Source organism: Fusarium subglutinans (assembly GCF_013396075.1).
Source record: "Fusarium subglutinans strain NRRL 66333 chromosome Unknown NRRL66333_c0000041, whole genome shotgun sequence".
Taxonomy (NCBI): domain Eukaryota; kingdom Fungi; phylum Ascomycota; class Sordariomycetes; order Hypocreales; family Nectriaceae; genus Fusarium; species Fusarium subglutinans.
The window spans coordinates 230,124-250,642 of record NW_023502104.1 but is presented as its reverse complement, the minus strand read 5'-3'; the positions used below and the strand labels follow the sequence as shown (position 1 = coordinate 250,642).

General features: G+C 49.8%; 10 protein-coding genes across 10 annotated transcripts; 4 read left to right on the top strand and 6 right to left on the bottom strand.

The window, feature by feature from the left end:
- Nucleotides 1-85: 85 nt before the first annotated feature.
- FSUBG_4561 (PMU1-high copy suppressor of ts tps2 mutant phenotype) lies at nucleotides 86-1,266 on the bottom strand (the record flags this gene model as incomplete). Its single annotated transcript, XM_036682564.1, has 3 exons — nucleotides 86-793; nucleotides 841-1,062; nucleotides 1,114-1,266. 3 exons carry the CDS (start codon nucleotides 1,264-1,266, stop codon nucleotides 86-88), a joined length of 1,083 nt encoding a protein of 360 aa, XP_036539976.1.
- An 847-nt stretch (nucleotides 1,267-2,113) lies between these two features.
- Nucleotides 2,114-3,649, top strand: FSUBG_4560 (ethanolamine-phosphate cytidylyltransferase; the record flags this gene model as incomplete). The annotated part of the gene is made up of 4 exons (XM_036682563.1): nucleotides 2,114-2,237; nucleotides 2,288-2,405; nucleotides 2,459-3,230; nucleotides 3,302-3,649. The coding sequence occupies 4 exons, from the start codon at nucleotides 2,114-2,116 to the stop codon at nucleotides 3,647-3,649; spliced, it is 1,362 nt and encodes a 453-aa protein (XP_036539975.1).
- Nucleotides 3,650-5,016: 1,367 nt separating this feature from the next.
- FSUBG_4559 (branched-chain amino acid aminotransferase) lies at nucleotides 5,017-6,301 on the top strand (the record flags this gene model as incomplete). The annotated part of the gene is made up of 2 exons (XM_036682561.1): nucleotides 5,017-6,075; nucleotides 6,125-6,301. 2 exons carry the CDS (start codon nucleotides 5,017-5,019, stop codon nucleotides 6,299-6,301), a joined length of 1,236 nt encoding a protein of 411 aa, XP_036539974.1.
- Nucleotides 6,302-6,568: 267 nt separating this feature from the next.
- On the bottom strand, nucleotides 6,569-7,441 carry FSUBG_4558 (uncharacterized protein; the record flags this gene model as incomplete). The annotated part of the gene is made up of 4 exons (XM_036682560.1): nucleotides 6,569-6,631; nucleotides 6,682-6,806; nucleotides 6,867-7,145; nucleotides 7,192-7,441. The coding sequence occupies 4 exons, from the start codon at nucleotides 7,439-7,441 to the stop codon at nucleotides 6,569-6,571; spliced, it is 717 nt and encodes a 238-aa protein (XP_036539973.1).
- A 470-nt stretch (nucleotides 7,442-7,911) lies between these two features.
- Nucleotides 7,912-8,580, bottom strand: FSUBG_4557 (phosphopantothenoylcysteine decarboxylase; the record flags this gene model as incomplete). Its single annotated transcript, XM_036682559.1, has 1 exon — nucleotides 7,912-8,580. One exon carries the CDS (start codon nucleotides 8,578-8,580, stop codon nucleotides 7,912-7,914), a length of 669 nt encoding a protein of 222 aa, XP_036539972.1.
- Nucleotides 8,581-9,623: 1,043 nt separating this feature from the next.
- FSUBG_4556 (monothiol glutaredoxin) lies at nucleotides 9,624-10,154 on the top strand (the record flags this gene model as incomplete). Its single annotated transcript, XM_036682558.1, has 2 exons — nucleotides 9,624-9,647; nucleotides 9,699-10,154. The coding sequence occupies 2 exons, from the start codon at nucleotides 9,624-9,626 to the stop codon at nucleotides 10,152-10,154; spliced, it is 480 nt and encodes a 159-aa protein (XP_036539971.1).
- A 589-nt stretch (nucleotides 10,155-10,743) lies between these two features.
- On the bottom strand, nucleotides 10,744-12,526 carry FSUBG_4555 (uncharacterized protein; the record flags this gene model as incomplete). The annotated part of the gene is made up of 5 exons (XM_036682557.1): nucleotides 10,744-11,520; nucleotides 11,572-11,716; nucleotides 11,791-11,958; nucleotides 12,008-12,379; nucleotides 12,519-12,526. 5 exons carry the CDS (start codon nucleotides 12,524-12,526, stop codon nucleotides 10,744-10,746), a joined length of 1,470 nt encoding a protein of 489 aa, XP_036539970.1.
- Nucleotides 12,527-14,592: 2,066 nt separating this feature from the next.
- FSUBG_4554 (heterokaryon incompatibility 6 OR allele) lies at nucleotides 14,593-16,353 on the top strand (the record flags this gene model as incomplete). Its single annotated transcript, XM_036682556.1, has 1 exon — nucleotides 14,593-16,353. The coding sequence occupies one exon, from the start codon at nucleotides 14,593-14,595 to the stop codon at nucleotides 16,351-16,353; it is 1,761 nt and encodes a 586-aa protein (XP_036539969.1).
- Nucleotides 16,354-16,421: 68 nt separating this feature from the next.
- Nucleotides 16,422-18,386, bottom strand: FSUBG_4553 (gamma-glutamyltranspeptidase; the record flags this gene model as incomplete). The annotated part of the gene is made up of 4 exons (XM_036682555.1): nucleotides 16,422-17,702; nucleotides 17,748-18,097; nucleotides 18,154-18,172; nucleotides 18,222-18,386. 4 exons carry the CDS (start codon nucleotides 18,384-18,386, stop codon nucleotides 16,422-16,424), a joined length of 1,815 nt encoding a protein of 604 aa, XP_036539968.1.
- A 541-nt stretch (nucleotides 18,387-18,927) lies between these two features.
- Nucleotides 18,928-19,555, bottom strand: FSUBG_4552 (lincomycin-condensing lmbA; the record flags this gene model as incomplete). Its single annotated transcript, XM_036682554.1, has 2 exons — nucleotides 18,928-19,025; nucleotides 19,078-19,555. The coding sequence occupies 2 exons, from the start codon at nucleotides 19,553-19,555 to the stop codon at nucleotides 18,928-18,930; spliced, it is 576 nt and encodes a 191-aa protein (XP_036539967.1).
- Nucleotides 19,556-20,519: the final 964 nt, after the last annotated feature.

The following is a 20,519-nucleotide window of genomic DNA, read 5'->3' as shown; positions in this document are numbered from 1 at the left end:
CCTTTGTACTAGTCAAGCGGACTGCTTCTTTTTTCTATGTACTAGTTAGCGATCACTACATGATCAACTATTTCTTTTCTCCGACTCATGTCGTCTTTGCTGGCGCAGATGCAAGCGTAGTTGAGCACACACAGCCCTGTCCTCCAATGCTAGTCACAGGAGGGGCATTGCAGGTAGCTTCCGTAGTCCAAGAAGCATACGTAGACGTAGGTTCCTCAGAAACGACATCAGCTCTAACAAGAACAGGAATGATCTGGCCGGTCGCAAGACGGAAAGGTCGATGGTTGAGAGCCTGAAGAAGCTTGGTGATCTCACCAGAGTGACTGCTAATGCTGATCCAAACAGCATTGTCACTTGTGAAAATATCATCGAGAACTTCCTTGCTTCGTGCCAATTGGTGTTCATCAGTCTCACCCTCCTTTCCAGTCCAAAGCTTATCTTTGTCGGAGAAACCCTTCTCGAACTTGATCTTTTTAGCAAGAGTCTTGATGAAGCTCTTGCTGCGACGGTGATCACATGTTCGGATGCTGATACCCTCGCGGAGAAGTTCCTTAACCATTGGGACGAAAGGCTTATCCTTGGGGAGCTTGAGACTCTGGAAAGTCTCCACGGCGGTCTCGACGCAGCGGGCCAGAGGTGAGGTGTAGTATGAGTCGAAGAATGGCATGCCTTCGTTCTCAAAGCGGGTCTTGTAGTAGGCGTTTGCCTTTTGAGCTTGGGCCTCGCCTGCAGGTGTGAGGAGAGCATCCTCCCACGTCGCTGTTCCGTTGCCAGACTGAAGACCCCAGTAGCACTGCAAATATCAGCTCGTGAACTGAGAAGGTCAGGAGGGTCACTTACGTTCCAGGCGGGTGTTCCATAAAAGGACTCAGCGGCGTTGTGCCAGCCCTCACCATGACGTCCCATGACAAGAACCTTGTAGCGCGTCTTATCGCGGCTAGCATTGCGGTTCAGGTGCTTGACATACTGCTCGAAGCGCTCCCACTGAGTCTTGTAGCCCTTTCGGGGGTTCTTGGGATCAGTGGGATAAGTGCGGTTCAAGAGACCAAAGTTCCATTGAGCCTGTCCCTCGTTAGTTCAAGTTTTCCGTGTGTAAAGCGAGAGAGGTCTCACATAGTCAAAGCCAGTAGGGTTCGTGGCTAGATCATCTTGCAAAAAGAACCCTTCAACAGAAGTATACTTGATCTCCTTATTCTTAGCAAAATGCCAATCCGCAAGAGCAGGCGGCGCCAGGGCCAGAAGCGCAGAGACAGTAGTGAACTTCATGATGCTCGCAGGTCAATTGTCAACGATGAAGCCCATATTCGACCTGGGCAAACAAGCATCTTTATACCTCAAGACATCGGACACTTGGCCGATTTGACATGTTCATGCCAGGGTATCATCGCGCGTTCACCCCAAGCTCAAGAAGCCGTTAAAGATGCATCTATTCCCGTCCGGGGAATCTTGGCCCGAGCAGGTCCACGATTAAGGCAAAGATCGGAGCCAATGGATCGGGAACGTGCCGCGCAAAGTGGAGTCTCCTGACGTGATAAGATGAAATGAGATCCGGGTTCTCGGTCACAGAATGAGATAGTCTAAAGACTAGATGAAAGAAATGGAGTAAATTGACATGAACTTGGAGAGTCAGTGATGAGAAAGTTGGTGGTTTTGTCAAAAACGTGGTGTTGCTAGCGTGGCTGTCGTTTGCATGTGACAGGGGTGCTTTAAGACCCTTAAAAGGAACAAACAACTCTCTCGTATTCAATCCTTCGCTCATTCAATGATTACTCTTGCTTGCGTATGCATTTCACGGTAATAGCATGGGTCAAAGAACACGCATTTAATTTATTCGTATTTATAGACGGTTACCTAAGCTCTGTTGACCGTCGTTAAATTGGCAGCGTACAAACGGACCAATCAAATCGCCCATAAAACTGTTAGGCCCAACCAAAGCTCATCCATTAACTTCCAGCAGCTCGAGTTACGTAGAACCATCACCTTACTGAGAGCTCCTTAATCTTAAAAAAAAGCATTCATCATCACCGCTTCTTCTTCTTGGTCTTTAATTTTTTGAACTTGGACTTGTCAACATCACTCACTCATCGCTATTTCTGTATCTTTTCTCGCCACCATGTCTTCGACTGACCCCACTAACCCCTCGGTTGACGATGAGCTTCATCTTGAGGGTGAGCCTGCTCCTGAGCTCCTCGAGGGGCGCATCTGGGTCGACGGCTGCTTTGACTTCTTCCACCACGGTAATACAACCTCTATATCTCATCGCGATCAGTTATACTGACGTTATCAGGCCATGCTGGCGCTATTGTGCAAGCCCGCCAATTAGGCGATGAGCTCTACGCTGGCGTTCACTCAGACGAGGCCATCCTCGCCAACAAGGGCCCTACAGTCATGAACCTCGCAGAACGGTAACACCAACTCATTCCCACCTGTCACGCGACACATTTGCTGACTTTCCCAGACTCGCTGCTACTGACGCTTGTCGCTGGGTCACCCGTTCAGTCGCCAACGCGCCCTACGTGACTTATCTCCCCTACATCTCCCACTACGGCTGCAAATACGTCGTGCATGGCGACGACATCACCTCGGACAGCGATGGTAACGACTGCTACCGATTCGTCAAGGAAGCTGGTCGCTTCAAGGTGGTTAAGCGCTCACCTGGTATTTCCACCACCGACCTCGTCGGTCGCATGCTTCTCTGCACAAAGACGCACTTCATCAAGTCGCTCGAGAAGAAACTCGCCGGTGAAGAGGGCCACGGCACACCGGAGGAGCGCATCGCTGAGGGCCAGCAGATGCTGGAGCGCATGAAGCTGTATGCGACAGATGCTTCGGGCAAAGCACCCGGCGCCGAGGTGTTCTTCTGGAAGGCGTCGCAGGTCGCTAAGGCGGAGGAGGGTGAGGAGGAAAGGGGCAGTTTCCGCCAGCTTATCGAGGGACCCGGACCTAAGCCCGGCCAGCGCGTCGTGTACGTCGATGGAGGTTATGATCTCTTTTCCAGCGGCCACATCGAATTCCTGCGCCAAGTCCTCCTCGAGGAAGAAAAGCTCGCTCGTGAGGATGGTTGGTTCTCCGAGCAGTCCGTAAACGAGCGTCTCGGCAAGGGTGAGGATTACCCCCCGGCGTACGTGGTAGTAGGCGTACACGAGGACGAAGTCATCAATCAATGGAAGGGAATCAACTACCCCATCATGAACACCTTCGAGCGCGGTCTCTGCGTTCTACAGTGCAAGGTAATTAAAAAAACAACTCCTCCCCCAATACCACCCCAGTCCTGAAAACCACTAACCACTTTAAACCACAGTACATCAACGCCGTCATCTTCGGCGCACCCTTCTCTCCCACAAGGACCTACCTCACCACCCTACCGCGCGGCACCCCAGACGCCGTGTACCACGGCCCAACCTCCTTCATGCCCCTGACATACGATCCGTACACGGCACCCAAGGCGATGGGGATCTACCGCGAGATCGGCGCGCACACGTTTGCGCACGTCAACGCCGGTGAGATCGTGCAGCGGATCATGAAGTCGAGGGACATGTACGAGGCGCGCCAGCGGGCAAAGGGCGAGAAGGCCAGTGTTGAGGCGGCGGCGCGCGAGAGGGAGATTCTGGAGGAGGAGCAGCGTAAGAAGGAGGCTGAAAGGGCGTAGGGCGTGGTTGATGGATGGTGTGAAAGAAAAAAACAGATCCGGTAATGTGCGGTCCTTTCAACAGGGAATCCTAAGAGACGGGCGGAATAAAAAAGTATAGTATAGAGTAATCATAATACCTACCTTGAAGATGACGAGTTTCTGCAAGTCTACTGTCATGATACCCTTGCTATCGTACCTTTTCACACTAACATCTCGATACAATGACATGAAAATCTCCACGCCACGAAACATAGGACCGATCATCGATAAGAAAACACACAATGTGACCTCAACGAAACTCATCATTATCCCTTCCAATTGGGGGGGTAACATAGTCATAACATGACCTCACAGCACCGAGGGGCGGTAACAATGGCAATTGACGGCTAGCCACGGTGCCATGCACAATTCCGCCCTGCCAAGAAGACTTCCATCAAGGTTTTCTTTCTTCTGTCAGAATTGACAAGCAGGGATTTCATGGCACATGACTATCTACTGCATAAACCTCTGATATGATGAGGATATGTGACGCTGGTTCAATTGGATGGTGGTTGTTGTTTGTTATCTTTGTTGATAGCCAATTTTGTTTAAGCCGCGCCCTGGCAGTGGAGCAGGTACTCGTGGTTTTTGACAGTCTCGTTCCGCGCTGGGAAGAGAAGAGCCGATGGGGCCGGGTATTTTATGCAGTTCGTGTAAGCGATCTCGATAAGCACCTCAAGTTTTCAGAAGAGTCATGTGCTCTGTATCTATTCCTAACAGAAATTCCAGCTTCACTCTATTATGAAGAAGATCAATTCACAGGCTATTTATTCAATTGCCCATCAATGACGTAAAATATCCTCTGACTATAATACTTGGTTATCTTTCCAGAAGCCATCATCAGTGGACCCTCTTCCAAACTGGCGGCTCCCCCTCCACCACGTCAAAAAGGCTGTGTGGAGCATACCTCACCACCTACTGAGTCCAGTTTAGCGCTTTTTCTGTATCGATATCGCAAGCATGGCAGAAAAAATACCCAACACAAAAAAAAACACCATCGCCGGTGCCGAGCCACCGCGCGGGCAGAGGCGGTCTATCCGGGCCCGCGAGCGGCGGGAAGTTTTTCTGCCCCAGCTCGTGACTGTTCCGAACGACACAAAGGTGGAGACCGGACAGCGGAGGGGGAGGGGGGGAGAAAGGAAGAAAACAGTCATACACGGGGTAGGTAGTCTGGCGTTTCCGTGCTTGCGTATATAAACTTTTATCTCTGCTCTTCTTTGTCTCTGTTTGCTTTCTCTATACCTAGTACCTCTCATTGTGAACTCCGATCTCGCTCTCTTCCTCCTCAAAAGAAGACCTTCGCTCAGAAACAACATTCACTCGATCTTCAATCTTCACTCGCAACCATGGCTCCCTCCGCCGTAGAAACCCAGGACGTCAACCTCACAGCTGCAGCAATCCACAAGAAAGATCTCGCCCAGCCCACCGTCAACGGCACTCCCCAGGTCCAGGCTCCCCTCGACGCTTCAAAGCTCACATACACATACACACAATCCCCCCGCTCCGTCCCCGATGAAGCAAACGCCCACTCCGGCGACGAGACCATCGCCACCGACCACATGGTCCTCGCCTCGTGGAAGGTCTCTACCGGCTGGTCTGCCCCCGAGCTCAAGCCCTACGGACCCCTGAGCCTCATGCCCACTGCCTCTGTGCTGCACTACGCTACAGAGTGCTTCGAGGGTCTCAAGGTCTTCCGCGGTTACGATGGCAAGCTCCGTGTCTTCCGCCCTGATCGCAACGCTGCGCGCCTTCGCATGTCGGCCAGTCGTATCTCGCTTCCTGTCTTTGAGCCCGCAGAGGTAGAGAAGCTCATCATCGCTCTTCTGTCCGTCGACGGCACAAAGTGGCTTCCCGCCGATCGCGCTGGCAGCTTCTTGTACATCCGCCCTACCATCATCGGCACTGCTCCTCAGCTCGGTGTCTCTGCACCCAAGGAAGCCCTCCTCTACATTATCGTGACATACATGCCCCGCATGGACGCTCCCCCTGGTGGAATGCGTCTTCACACATCCCCCGACGACATGGTGCGTGCCTGGGTCGGTGGCTTCGGGTACGCCAAGGTCGGCGCCAATTACGGCCCTTCTCTGCTTGCCACGGCTGATGCACGAACCCGTGGATTCCACCAGATTCTCTGGCTGTACGGTGCTCAGGGCGAGTGTACCGAGGCTGGAGCCAGTAACTTCTTTGTTGTCTGGAAGCGAAAGGATGGCAAGAAGGAGATCATCACTGCTCCTCTTGACGATAAGCTTATCCTTGATGGTGTCACCCGCCGAAGCTGTCTTGAGCTGGCTCGTCAGCGTCTAGGTGATGAGTATGAGATTACCGAGCGAAAGTACACCATCGCTGAGGTCGTTGAGGCCGATGCTGAGGGTCGTCTGATTGAGTCTTTCGCTGCTGGTACTGCTGTAAGTTTACCAATTGATTCCATGTCGAGAACCCTACTAACGAAAGTAGTACTTCATCTGCCCCGTTTCCCAGATCCACCACCGTGGACAAGATATCAACATTCCCATGGGCGCTGAGGGTGAGGCCGGCGAGGTCACTAGCAAGATCAAGGGCTGGCTGGGTGACATCATGTACGGTCGCACAGAGCACCCCTGGGGCGTTGTCATCCCCGAGAAGAAGCAGTAAACTGCCGATTCAAAAGTGCCTTTCGGAGAGGTGCATCAAAAGTTGATTCATGGTATGGCGTTAGCGGTGTTTGTTGATACACAAAAGAGACCAGGTTGGTCATGGGCACATGCATTGACAAAGATGGAAATGACAGGTGCAGATAGTTAATGAGATACGAAATAGACAACCAGTTGAAAGTCAACTCTGCTACTGTACATGACGAATCGGACATGAGACTGCTGACACCAAAATAACCCACACATTGCTTCTAGTACATCGCATCGATCAATCGTCGAAGAGATCCTGCATCATCTTCAAAGTCTCGTTCTGGATCTCAGCCTTGAACTCCTGCACATGCGCGTCAGTATAAAATCACTGGTTGCGGAACACCAACGAACCTTGTCAACCTCGTCCAAGAGTCGACACTTGTCCTCCACGATGGCCTCCGCCTGTTTCTTGAAGTCCTCGGCGACCTTCAAAACCTCCTCGTCGACGCCATCTTGGCCACCTTGGTCGGCGAGCTCTTTGTTCAGTTCCTTCCAAGCCTGTTCCTCGGTCGCACAGCACTCATCCTATTCGGCACTGAGACGAAGAATCTCTTCTCTGGCGGCAGCGATTTCTTCCTGGAGCCTCTTCAAATGAACGGCAATAGTAGCTCTAGGGTGGTCTTCATGGTCATTGTGATGACAAAGTGTGGCCGATAGCGGGTAGGCGATGTTGGCGTACAGCTGTTTGGATTGCGACAAGGTCTCACCGGATTTCTCCGCGAAGCTGGCGGTCTTCGCCTGCACATCCGTGTGCGCCTTTACGAGGTGCTCAATCGCAGAGCTGTGAAGGGACATGCCCATGCGAGCATACGATTCTGTGTCGTCAGGAGTGAAGCCCAGCGCCTTACATTGCGAACCAACCTCGAAGTTGTGAGGCCTGATCATTGCTCTCTGGTGCAGGAACAACCTTGTTTTCGGGCTTTGAAGTCTCCAAGGATTTCCCGAGACAAGCGTGGACCTGCTGGTAGATATTCTGGTAGGGAATTGGCCCGATGGAGGAACTCGTCGCGGGAGTATCGTCGTCGCGCAGGCGATCTCGCAGGGTCGAAGGCCAACCATCTTCCTCTAGACTTGAGGTGGAGTTCAGGAAATAATGAGATGCGGATGCCATGATTTCATCGAGGCTTTGGAGATAATTGCGCTTTCAAGAAAGAGAAAGAGAAAATATCTGGAGGTGAGAGTGCGTCCTGTCCTGCTGGTTACTTATAATTTGGTCAAGCAGTGGTAGGTGTTGATGTAGATAAGGGAAGAACCTGCTGCGCCTGCCCTGCACCTTCCGTTTAACATTCGCCAACCCGTTCGCATTGTGCAGAAGAAACCTGCAATTCCAATTCCGATAGCAATCTTTGAATTCATAATAATATTGAGCATTTATATGCTTGCTTTTGCCTCAGAAATGAATGCACTTTCCTTTCCGTTGTGGTATCAATTCCATCACCAATTACCCTACGGCGGCTCTGTCATGCATTTTTGTCCCAGTCCTCAAACGCCGCCATATCGCGACCAGCAAACTTGAAGGAGACTTGCTGAGGATAACTCAATCCTGTCGCTTTTCTTTTCTTCTCGTGCTCATGTCTTCCCCTAAGCATTGATCTTCTCGTCAATCGCCTCAACAATACTCTCCCAAGTAACCATTGCACCATTTCCGACATCACCACAGGCCAAATTCTTCGATATTGGCCTCAACACCTCAAACCAACCATTTTCTCCACCCCATTCCTCCTCCAAAACTCGCAGCTGCCTCGCAGTGATGGGATGATTCCACATACAAGTATTCATCGCAGGCGCGACAAGAATCTTCTTCTTGACGCCATCCACAGTGCCTGTAACATCCCATGCTCGAACCACAGACGTCAAGAGGTTATCGCACAAGCCGTTGACAATCTTCGCCATCGTGTTCGCGCTCAACGGTGAAATAACCAGAACATCCGCCCAGCGTCGTAGCTCAATATGTAAAATCGGCGCATTGCGCTTCCAAGGCTGTGCCCACTCATGCGCATCTGTGTAAACAGCGTCGACATTCGGAAGACGTGAGACTTGATCAACAGTGGGTTGTTCTAGACTCTGACCAGACAGAAATTCTGACGCTGATCGAGTGAGGATGAGACGAATGGAGATGTTGGGTTGTGATTTGAGACCATGTATAATCTGGACGAGCTTAATTGTCGCGACGGAACCAGAGGCAGCGAGGAGAATATGGCGCTTGCCATCGCCTCGGGCCTGTTCGAGAGCTTCAGTTGAGTTGCGCATGTGGTGGTCGTGATGGGCGTCGTGCCCGTGTTGAATTCTGTGAAGCATTCCTTGGGGAGCAAGAAAATATCAGACCTTGATATAGGGTGTCAAAATAAACCCAGCAAAGGTATTCAGGTAAGGTATCTTAAACTTAATAAAGGTATCCGAAACTTGGCAAAGGTATCATAAACTTATACTAAGTTGACCTAAATCTTTTGTCACTTGGGATCAAGATCCTGAGTTTTCTTTCCTCCCCTACCTACTTACCTTGAGCACTGAGATCGAGTGAGATGCAGATGCGTTTGTCAGCAGTCTTGGCGAGAGTTGATAGGGTTTGAGGCACTTCGGTGGAGTGATGTCAACTTTATGACCTCAGCTTCAATTGTGAGTTGTATGAGTGATATATATAAGTTTGTTAAATAATGAACAGATTGTTTATTGAGAATCAACGGCTGTGAGAACCTGGAGAATTGACAGCTGCTGGGAGCTTTATATCCATCAACCCCGCCATCAGCCCCGCGTCATATGATGAACTCTGAAGATATCACGAGCCGAATCGCAAGTGCTGAAAGCGTCATTGCAGTGCCGACTGAACCTAAGAATGGACTGATTATAATAACATGTTTACAGAATGTTCTGGCCAGCGTGAGGCATTGGTAAGAGTGTCAGTAACTGACAGTGCTGTATTCTACAGTGGCAGAAGCTGTAGTAAGCTTTGTGAAGGTGCCTAGGCAATAAACAATCGAACACGAAACACTCGGAGCCTGCCGATAGAGGGGGATCTTTGATTGACAGCGAAGAACAAACGCATCAGATTGTGGTCTCAGAATAATTGTCATTATAACATCACAATGGGCAAACATGACATTGTTGATAAGCCGCAATCGCCTCTTCGCTGATTGGTCCTTTCGCCACTGATATCCGGGGATCGGCATCGGAACATCCTTGACATCACTAATCCCATCCAAAACTTCCGCCATCTTCAACACTCCAAATCCACTGCGCATCTGCATTCTCTCACCACCACATCCTCCCTCACAACCTCCCTCACAACCGCCACAATGTTTGCGCGAACAGTAGCTTCAGTACGCCCTCTCCCTCCACCACCACTCATCTACATCCACTAACACCTCTAGTCCCTCCGACAAGCCGCCCGGCCTGTCGCCGTCCGCTCAACAGCTCCTCTCTTCCGCACACCAATCTCGCCCCTCACACCCTTCCAAGCCCGTCTGCTCTCCGACCAAACCCGCTCCGCAATCGACAAGGCCGTGTCCTCCGCGCCCGTCGTCCTCTTCATGAAGGGAACCCCCGAGACACCGCAGTGCGGCTTTTCGCGCGCCGCCATCCAGATCCTCGGCCTGCAGGGCGTCAACCCCGATAAATTCGCCGCCTTCAACGTCCTCGAGGACCCCGAGCTGCGCGAGGGTATCAAGGAGTACTCCGATTGGCCTACGATTCCTCAGCTTTACGTTGCGAAGGAGTTTATTGGTGGAACGGATATTCTGGTCTCGATGCATCAGAATGGTGATTTGGCGAAGCTGTTTGATGAGAAGAAGGTTATTCTTGAGGGGGAGCCTCAGCAGAAGGAATAGAAGCGGCGATTACGATCGGTCGAGTGTATAACATGGTGTAATAGTGAAGAGATACCTCTGTATGAAAGATACGAATGTACAGCAAAAGCACGGAATAGAACGTTGTGGTCATTTGCTTCTCGACTTCTGGTGCTGTGAGGAGTCGGGGTGTTGTTGGTATTTCGCTGGCGATATTCTTGTCTCTGCGGAGTACTATTGTTGCCATTTCTCTAGCTGCTCTGCAAGGGATGGTGATTTAGAGAGCGCACCTGTTGATTCTTCAGAGCAGAATATGATCAAGAGCTGCAAAGGGTTGCGATGACGGAGCAGTCCGAAATGGCTGCCATAGCTTCTCTAGCTTCCTACCATGAACGGAAGGAAAGGGTCCACCGCAAGGTGTTTGGGTTACTGTTGTCTCTTGTCAATGGGAGAATTAGGCCCCTTCTTATGAGGCTGAGGAGGGATGTCAATGGTGTCAATCACAAGTCGTCCGACCGCTCAGTGGGTTCGCCTCTGGTCGTCTCAGTTTATCCATAGGTCTATATTCCGAAAGCAATGGTCTATGTCTATAAAGTCTATATCTTCCACTTCATGTCCGTCAAAACTCAGCTCAGACCACAATGCCGTGAGATCGCTTCCAGCGCCTCTGCCAAGCGTCCAACAACACAGTTCGCGAATGTCCTTTACACTCCGGCACAAACGAAACCTCAATCACCGCATTTCGCCCTATCTCAGCATAATCACGTTTCATAGCACAAACTATCTGTTCAAATCTAGCCATCACCTTTCGAAACTCCTGATTATCATCCCTAGGTATACGTTCTTGAAAAAGCACCCCTGGGGCTTCGAGCGAAATGAGCAGCCAGTCAAAGTCATGCTGCCAATTCAGTAGCCGGAACATTTGCTCTCGGGGAAACAGAAGTATCTCTTCGCCGTGTTTGAGGCGGAGATTGAGTCCTGGGAGGACATCGTAGCTGAATATGAGGTCAATGTTGGGCTTGGGCTCTGGGGATGGAGATCTTGGGACTTCGGATGGAGGGCTGGGCGAGCTTTGCTCAGACTCGATCGAGTCCCGCACCCGCGAAATTCTGGGTTGGGTTTCATTTTGGTTTGTTTGCTGAGACTGCTGAGAGGCATTATTTGAGTTCATGGATGAGGGGGGAGGTGCATTGGGATCTCTGTCGCGATATTCATCTGTTTCAAACCCCGTTTGAGTGCCCGTTGAAGTAGTATGCGCCGATGGATTGCTCCCACGCTCTCTATGGCCAACACCAATATTTGGTCGTGGATTAGGCCCCATATGCCTAAGATTATCTTGTAAATCTTGCATTTGACTTACACGCCGGGGCTGCGCGTCAGGAATGAGATGCCCAGATTCATCAATACCCTAAGTTATCTGAAGTCAGTAAAGTATCCCTTCAAGCGTTATCTCACTTACATATCCAGCTAACTCATCAGGGCTGTAAGTCCTACCATAAGGTATCGCGCGTCTATTACTCATGGCTTCGTCCTGTCTCGGGATATGGCTCGACTGAGGACTCTCTGAAGAAGAGGAAGAATCACCGTCTTCATTGGATGCTGCTCTGAAGACGGTTAGCACTTTTTTCATGAGTGTCCGGACTAGAGAACCAACGCCGCATGATAGGAACTCTCGTACTCCGGAGGAGATGGTGTAGGGCTCTCGCTACCAAGAACGTTGCTTGGATTCCTCGGTCGTCGGCCGTTGTTGGCTGCGGTCGTAACTCGTGAACGTCTCGAGCGTAACTTCTTCCCGTTATCTTTCAGATTGCATCGAAGGAAGAACCAAACAATGTTGGTGTATATCCTGTATTATATAGTTAGAGAGAAGTCAAGCGACGAGAGAGACAAGTTACTCGTATTGATCTCTGGGGTACCGAAGAGATCCGTCATCGCTCGTACTTGGCCAGTACAAGGGGCCATTTTCGCAGACACAGAGATATTCATGTGCCATCTTAATAAGTCCTTCTTGCTGGACTACATCGTTTCTGTCAATCAGATCCTTACCCGACATCCTAAGTCTGGTCATGAATTGAGAGCGGAATTGCTCGAGACTTGCTTGGTAGGCAGTCGCTCCCTTCTGACGACTCCTTTGCCTCAAATTCCGACGTATGTCAACCAAATTACTGATTGAGCCGGATGTAGCAAATATAGCCAAGTATTGGCCAAGGGAACAGCCGCAAGCCAACTCCATGGCTAGTGGCGGCGACTTGGAAAGCAGATAGTTGCTAAAGTGAAGATTAGGCACAAGCTATTTGCTAGATAGCCCACATATTTAATACTATGAAAACGAGTAATGAAAACAGGTTTTCGATTTACTTCCTTCACATTCTATCTACCTTGGCCTGCTCGTCATAGGAGGCCTACTCCTTCATGGTGGTGATTCTGCCTAGTGGACCTAGTCAGCATGAAACCCCTTGCATAAACTGTTCTATGTTTAGCTAAATAGAATTTATTTCTTCTACTTTTTGAAACAGCTAAAGTTATGTGCCGCATACACGCGCACAGTTCTCGGAGTTGCCGTGTGAGGAGGAGGTGTAGATCGATACGCGCTCGACCTAATCTGACGCGGTAACTATGTGCCAGGACTCGAGCTTGAGTCCCATCTTTCTTTCAAAGTCTACTATTGGATAACGGGACTACTAGGCGATTCGTCGGCAGATTGCATAGGGGTTGAACTTTTAGCTGCAGCTTGAATGCCGCCAGTGACGAGGTAAGGCTGTAAATGCCCGACTCAGCAAGAAATAGCAGGAAGAAGTAATGGATTGATTGTTGGCAGAAGTTTCGATTTAGCTTTAGGATACTCAAATTAATCACTTGGATTGTGGATGGCTGCCTGGATTTTGATACCATGATCTGATGAATGCTGTTGGTTGAACCCAGGATGCATACAAGGCATCCAATCACGAGGTCGGCATCAGTGTTGCTACGCCTCACAAGGCATTCTCACAACCATCTCGTCGTGCAATAATTTTCGGTCTCTCCCAGATTCTATGAGGCTAAGAACTCCCTCAAAGTGACTTTGTCCCAGTGTGTGACGACCTACGCCCTTAAATAAGGGCGGTCAATCCCGTGGATTCGGGTAATCAGCCATAGCCCAGCATGACCTACTTGGCTAGCTTTTAGTCCTCGGGCGTCTCGACCTCCGTCCATTATAAAAGCACTCACTGTTTTACCTAACCCATTGATGAGTAATTGGACAGGGCAGTCACCACAAGGAACGGGGAGCTGATAAGTGACCACTCTGGGTAGGTCCCTCTCGTTGTAAGGCTTCATTGTGCTGCTGGCTCCGTCGCAGAGCTTCGTCACAAAAGAATCGTCAGAAGCTATTATGCATTAGCAAGAGTATTTGCTTACATAACTCAGTGTACTTTCAATTAACACTTACTGGAAACCATGGTTTGCTATCTTTAGCGTCTGCTAAGTACTCAAGAATCTGGATTTGGCATAAGGGGAGGAATTGACTAGGATATAAAAAGGGAGCGGCTTATAACTCAAAGAATTAATCAAGTTAATCTTTGAGATTCGAGGTTATTCCAATCTTATAACTTATCGCCTTGTGACCAGTGACTCGAGAGAATGGGGTGATGCTAGCCACACTTCCAGCGACAAAGCCTACTTGACGAGCTGGAAAGACTCGACACATTGAGTTTTGAACGCAAGCATACATAATATGATTCTTAATGTCTATGGAGAATGTGACTTGATGTAGTTGCGTTTTATCGAAACAGAAATGGCTACGTTGGACTTCAGCTTGTGCCACGACCCCAGACTGAGGCGGATAAACGGCATGACAGTGGGAGTCTGTTCGGGCACGCGGCTGCAAGATTGAGTTACTATCTTTTGATATATCACATATAATCCCAAAGGTGCAGTTGAAACATGTGAATTCAAGTTGAAGGTATTGCAGTAGCTTTGTTGATGGTATGTGACTGCGATGCGACATGGCATGTGGTGTTCCAAAGGATACATCGATTGCAACCAAGCGGAGCGGATAAGGGACTCGTTGTGATATATGTCTTATAATTCGAGAAGGGAACTATAGGTGCGAATAGTAGTCAGAACATAATAGTGAGAGATGGCAATGGGTCGCAAGAGTGGTGATTCAGTTACCCGCATTCAGATTTGCATCTCATGAGCACTTGACTTCCAAGGCAGAGTCAAGATCTCCTTTCTTTTGCTATAAATTAATAGCTTTCGAATATTGTGCAGGGGTCAGGTTTGCTGGGACTGCTGACCGTGATTTACAATGCGGCTGTTCCAGCCAAGACATCCAATCAAGACATGCTCTCTATGTGCTCCGCCTCAGAAGGCACTCTGACATGCCATTTAAATATCGCGATGGAGGCCCCCCAACTCTATTAAATGAGCATCAAATCATAAGTCCAAGCAGCAAAAGCAATTAAATCCGTCCGCACCCCCGCGTTTGTAGAAGATCCTCATGGATAAAGAAGTAGAGTCAACACCTACAACCGCGTCGAATGAGCCTCCAGGGCATGACATCTTCTGCACCCCCGAAAACAGCGAATTTCTCTTGCAAGTTGAGTATAAAGATCTCAATGCAAGCAACAGAGAAATCCGTCTTCTCAAAATTCTGCCCGAATCAGGGCCGGGCTTCATCGAATGCGAATTGTTACCCAGCGTGAAACTCGCTGACGTGCAGAAGCAATATCTTGCACTATCTTACTGCGCAGGTGATGCGCGCAATACGAAACCTATTCTCGTCAATGGGGCAAGATGCAATGTCTTTGCCAATCTCCATCACGCCTTGAAGATAGTTCGCCACCATTGGAAGACACATACTTACCATCGAGATTTGCTCCTATGGGTGGATCAGATATGTATTAACCAGGCTAACCTGGCAGAGAGATCGCATCAAGTTGGGTTCATGAGAGCTATTTATGAGAGTGCGAGTGAGACTCTTATCTGTTTATCTGTCGCTGAGACGCGAGGAGACGGTATGCGATGGCTCGTGCAACTGGAACGAATTCTTGGAGGTGCGTTGATTCTGCGGGCCATGTTTCCCGAGGAAGACCAGTCACGTTCACGACGCATCGTCTCAAATTTCGACTTTCAATATAGCATGCAGGAACGCCTGAGCCAGCCCGAGTTCGTGGATGGCTGGATCGAGTTCTGCAAAGTCCTGAGCAGTCCATGGTGGGGAAGAGCATGGGTCTTTCAAGAGTTCATGGTTTCTTCTCGAGCGACGTTTCTCTACGGACAGCACTCCATAGATCACGCGCTTATGCTTATACTCATGCCCGACCTCTGTCTATCGACTCTAGGGGTCCTTTTTGAGCCTACCAGGACCCGCGGAACGTGTACTGAGAAGAAGCTGAAGCGTGCCAAGCTCACTCGTACCCAGGTCTCACAATCCATCTCCAAGGTTCTCAGTGTGTTTCTTGCCAAGCACGAATGGTATCGAAACTACGATCTGAAGAAGCTTCTCGTGTATACGCAGAAATGTCAGTCTTCTGATGAGCGGGATCGGATCTACTCCATGGTCGGACTTGCGCACCCAGGCTACGCAATGATACCCGACTATTCATGCGAGAAGGCCTTCGAGAGGCTTCTTGTGGAAACGACAAGGCGTATCATCACTTTCGAGGATAGCTTGGAAGTCCTATCATACCTAAGTCGTGGTGACCCGCCTTCTGCTAGCTACAGAAAATTACTGCCCTCTTGGGTTGTCGATTGGACCACAGTTCACTCATTGCCCTCCTGGGTCGTTGACCTGGCCGAGATTCGACATCTCCCTGAAGCTACGCAATACAGGGAAGAGATCGACCCGAGTGTCAGCAATCACTACATCAAAGCAGGATATGCGGATGCTTCATTCGCCCAGCTACCACATCCGATATACTCAGAAATAAAGACTACAGCATTACAGGTGTGGGCTGTGTTCCTGGATTCCGACTTCCTTATCAATGACCAAAAGATGTTTGTTAGTCAGAACCTTTTCGCATTTAAGGCCGAATTTTCCGTGCAAAGGGATGACGAGCTTTGGGTTCTCTACGGCTCATCGGAGCCCTTTCTATTGAGAAGATGTCCGGGCGGATACAGGATCATTGGGCCGGTACTTTGCTTGACTTTGACGTTCCAGCCTTTTTGGGGGATATCTGGACGTTTGGACGAGTTCACTGATGAATCTGGAGACCTTGACCCTACCAAGATGAGAAGGGAACGGATTACGATATTTTAGATAGAAACTCATAGTAGCGACTTCGACTTTATGATGGCAATAGCCTTGTTGTCTGTGATCGACAACATTTACTGAGGATATGCTGCACCATCAGCCCTAGGGTCACTACCAGCCGACCAAACCGGCGTTCCATCCGGATCAACAGTATATCTAATAATCTGTCCACGCCCAAACATAGCTCTCTTCCACCCCTTAAGCACAACAACCTTATGCCCCAGCTTCTTTAGCTCCTCAACAGTCTTTTCAGAAATACCCTCCTCCACATGAACAGTCCAGTCCAAAACGTTACCCTCGTCTGGCATGCCGGCTCCAATGCAGATCCTAGGTGCATCAAGAGCCTGTTGAGGATTCAGACCGAAAAGGACTTGGTTGAGTAGAACTTGGATGGTTCCTTGGGGTTGGTTAAATCCACCCATTACACCGAATGTAGAATGCAGGGATCCATCACTGATATTGGTTGCCATGCCGGGAATGATGGTGTGATAAGGTCGTTTTCTCGGCTCCAGCTTATTAGGATGCTTCTCATCCAGCGAGAAATTCGCACCGCGGTTCTGAAGTGTGAAACCACAGCCCTTGGGAATGATTGCAGTTCCGAAACCAGCGTAGTTTGAGTTGATGAACGAAGCAGCGTTGCCAGCCGAGTCAGTAACGGTGAAGTAAACTGTATCGCTACTTTGGAGAGCAGGGGATACGAAGTCAGGGTTTCCAGGCTGTACGCCATCATGGGCTTTTGAAGCAGAGAAGATCTTGGCCCGTTCGGCGAGGTATGAGGGCGAGATCATGCCCGCAGTGGGAACTTTGGTGGTGTCTGGGTCGGTGACGTACCAGCTCGCGTCTGTAAAGCCAAGACGTAGAGCCTCGATAATAGCGTGTAGATACGCCGTAGAGTTATGGTCTTCGGGTGTGAACCTTGGAATCTTTCCCTGTTTCTCAAGCTGTTCGATTATACCTAGTGCCATGAGAGCGACGATACCCTGACCGTTGGGGGGGTGTTCCCAGAGCTCAACGCCGCCGTTGGGATCTTTGTCTGTGAGACCTTGACCGCGGAATTTGACGGAGATGGGCTCTGTGTTTTGAGTGCCGGTTTCGAGGTGATGTTTCAAGTCGTCGAGTTCGAGATATCCTCCTAGGTCTCGAACAACCTTCACAATCTCCTCAGCAATGCGACCAGTGTAAAAGCCCTTCTTACCCTCTGTCGCCAAAGCTCTGAATGTTTGAGCGAGAGTGGGATTCTTGAAGACTTCGCCTGGACGAGGTGCTCTCACACCATCTTGCGCGGAGGAGTCTTTCTTGAGCATCTCAGCAAAGTTAGGCGAAGCATCACGAAGAAGCTTCTCTTGAGCTTGCCACTACCTCATATCAGTCCAGTCCACACTCACAAAAAAGATACTTACAGAGTGAGAAGCGATTTCAGTAAGAGGGAATCCATTCTCAGCTAGCTTAATAGCTGGTTCGAGGATCTGGCTCAAGCTGACCTTTCCACTGCCAAATCGCTCAACGGTATCGACCCATCCAGCTGCTGCGCCGGGAACAGTAGCGGCGTGTACGTGATGAGTTGGGATTTCACCGACTTTGCCGTCGGGAATATTGAGGCTTTTGCGGATGTTCTCGATGGTCTGCTTTGAGCCTGAGCGGCCGGAGCCGTTGAGACTTTTGACCTGCTTTGTGGCGGCGTCGAAGTAGAGGAGGAACATGTCACCACCGATACCAGTGGACACAGGCTCTGTGACGTTCAAGCCAGCAGCTGCGCTTGATTAGCCCTCGCTCACGATTTGCAGTATTGTCTTGATGTTGACGTACCAACCGCCACAGCTGCGTCCTGTCGCATGTTAGCTACTGGCTCGTGAGTTTGAAGGACATTGACTTACAGCAGCATTACCGCCAGCCCTCAGAATCTCAAGACCACAATTCGCAGCATGAGGTTGAGGCGCCGCTACAATACCCTCCGTGCTATGAACAACACTCCTTCTCGAAGGAAAGCCAGTGAAGCCAGCCGAAGGCGGCTCATAAATCGACGACGTGGGAAGAGGCATGCTAACAAGTCACGGAGCAACGAGAATCGTTTGTACAGTGAATAACAGGAAGGTTGAGGGAGAAGAGGACTATTTACATAATATTTATGATGTAAACACTTTCTTGTAGACCTCGGGTCAAGCCCGACGTTGCACTTGGAGACGTACGTGGGGGAGGAGGGGTTCCTCTTAATGGCGGGGTAAATTTGGAGGGGGCGAGGGGCATAAATGTCGTGATAATGCCTCTCGCCGATCTTCGGGCGTGCATGTCCGGGGTTTGATCGTTGGAGGGCGCTTTTACATCATTTATCGAGGCCATTTCGGAGTAATTGCAGCATCTTGAAAGTGACTAGGCAGCGCATGGTTGACTGTTGACATGAAGCCTAAAGAATAAGCTTAACAACACCATGTTCTCAGCACAGCCAATGAATTGAATACCAGATGTCGCTTATATGGAAATGACTGTCTGTAGAATTTACTTATGAGTGAAAAGGAAATGCTTCCGCTAAACCGACTTGGCAGTCACGGGTATTGCCCAATTGTTTCCATCTCAAACCCGGCTTCACTTAGCAATCTTCATCCCCAGTCGCTGAAGATACGAATAGATCGATCTCTTGGGCACCTTCTCAAGGCTACTCATCCATCTCGCCGCAAAACTCCCTATGACTCGTTAGCTTTCACGTTTACCACAGTCCCAAGTAACATGACTTACCGACTCTCGGTCCAACCTCATCAAACCCCAGCGCTCTCAGCACCCAAATGAGCTCAAACTCCACCAAAACACCGATAGCAATGATAGTACCAGCTGCGATCAACCCAGCGTAAACAGGATGTTCTTTCGCAAACTCCCACGCCGTGTTTGTAGCTCTCTTTACGGCTTCAGCCATGGGCTTGGCGAGCTCTGCGCCATCTTTTAAGAGTTTCTCAATCTTGCGCTCAATGGCTTCGGCGAGGCTTGACGTCCAGCTTGTAGTGGAAACTACCTGTTTAAGACGGTGATGAAGTTGAGCATGGGTGCCGGTGTGGGTTTGCAGGATGGAGACGAATTGGGACGCTGCATCGTCAGAGTACGGGACTGGTTGGGTGGTGATGAGCTTTGAGTTCGTGTTGATCTCGCTGACGGGTGGTGATGGTTGAGTTGGGGCCCTTTGGCCGGCGAGACAAGAGAGGATGGAGGTAAGTGGATTCATTTTGATGAATTTTCTCGCTGAGTCGGTGGTGTTGATAAAGGGAGGAGATGATGCTGATGAGTTTTGTCAGACGAGGCTCTGTTTTTATTCTGATGACACGATGGAAGGCCTCCTGCATGTTCGCGACCACTCACAACATTCACACATTCACTCACCTGCATCAATCACAGTCAATATTTAAACACTGTTGGATGCCGTTGGCCAAAGTTTTGTTGCCTGCGCCTCGATGTTGGCCCAAGTTGAGGCCATACGAGAGCCAACATCGCACAATTTGGCCGGATCGCAGGCCACAAGGCATACCACATTCTACAAATTGCTTCCGAATCCCGCTTCATAGATACCATCCACCTACAATTAGGTTATCCTTTAAGCCAGCTCTCGGTATGAACGAGTTCTAATTTGGCTGTCCTCAAACCTGCCTGTCCCAAATGATATGCACCACTGCCAGTACAACCAAGCTGCGCTTGCAAGTCGCTTGTATTCGGAGTACTTTCTCCGCTATCCCGCGAAACTTGGCATTTCTAAGGGTTTTTAAATTCTCGCAATTGATAGCACCGTGTAATTCCATTGCGTGCTGCAGAGACACTCCGGGCACTCCCATCTGGTCCCCTACTTGGTACAACACAACACCAAGCTTTCCCCACGTGCAACAAGGCTTTCTGTCTCATTAATAATCCTCCCTTGATGCATGTAACTAAGACTCTGATCCAGATGACCCCAGGTGAACTAGTATCCCCGCGTGGTCCCCAACATTCCAGACCCTAATAAAGGCCCAGGAACGTAACTCCCACCTCGTTCATCGTGGCGGATCGGACGAGGCCAACTTTATCGAGGACTCATTAAAGCATTAAAATAATCCAAATAATCTAGTATATAGACTCCAGGAACTGTCGCAATAGGTAAAAGAGCGTGGACATGGCGTCAATCGGCGAGAAATTGTCATTGTCCCCGCGCCACGTACATA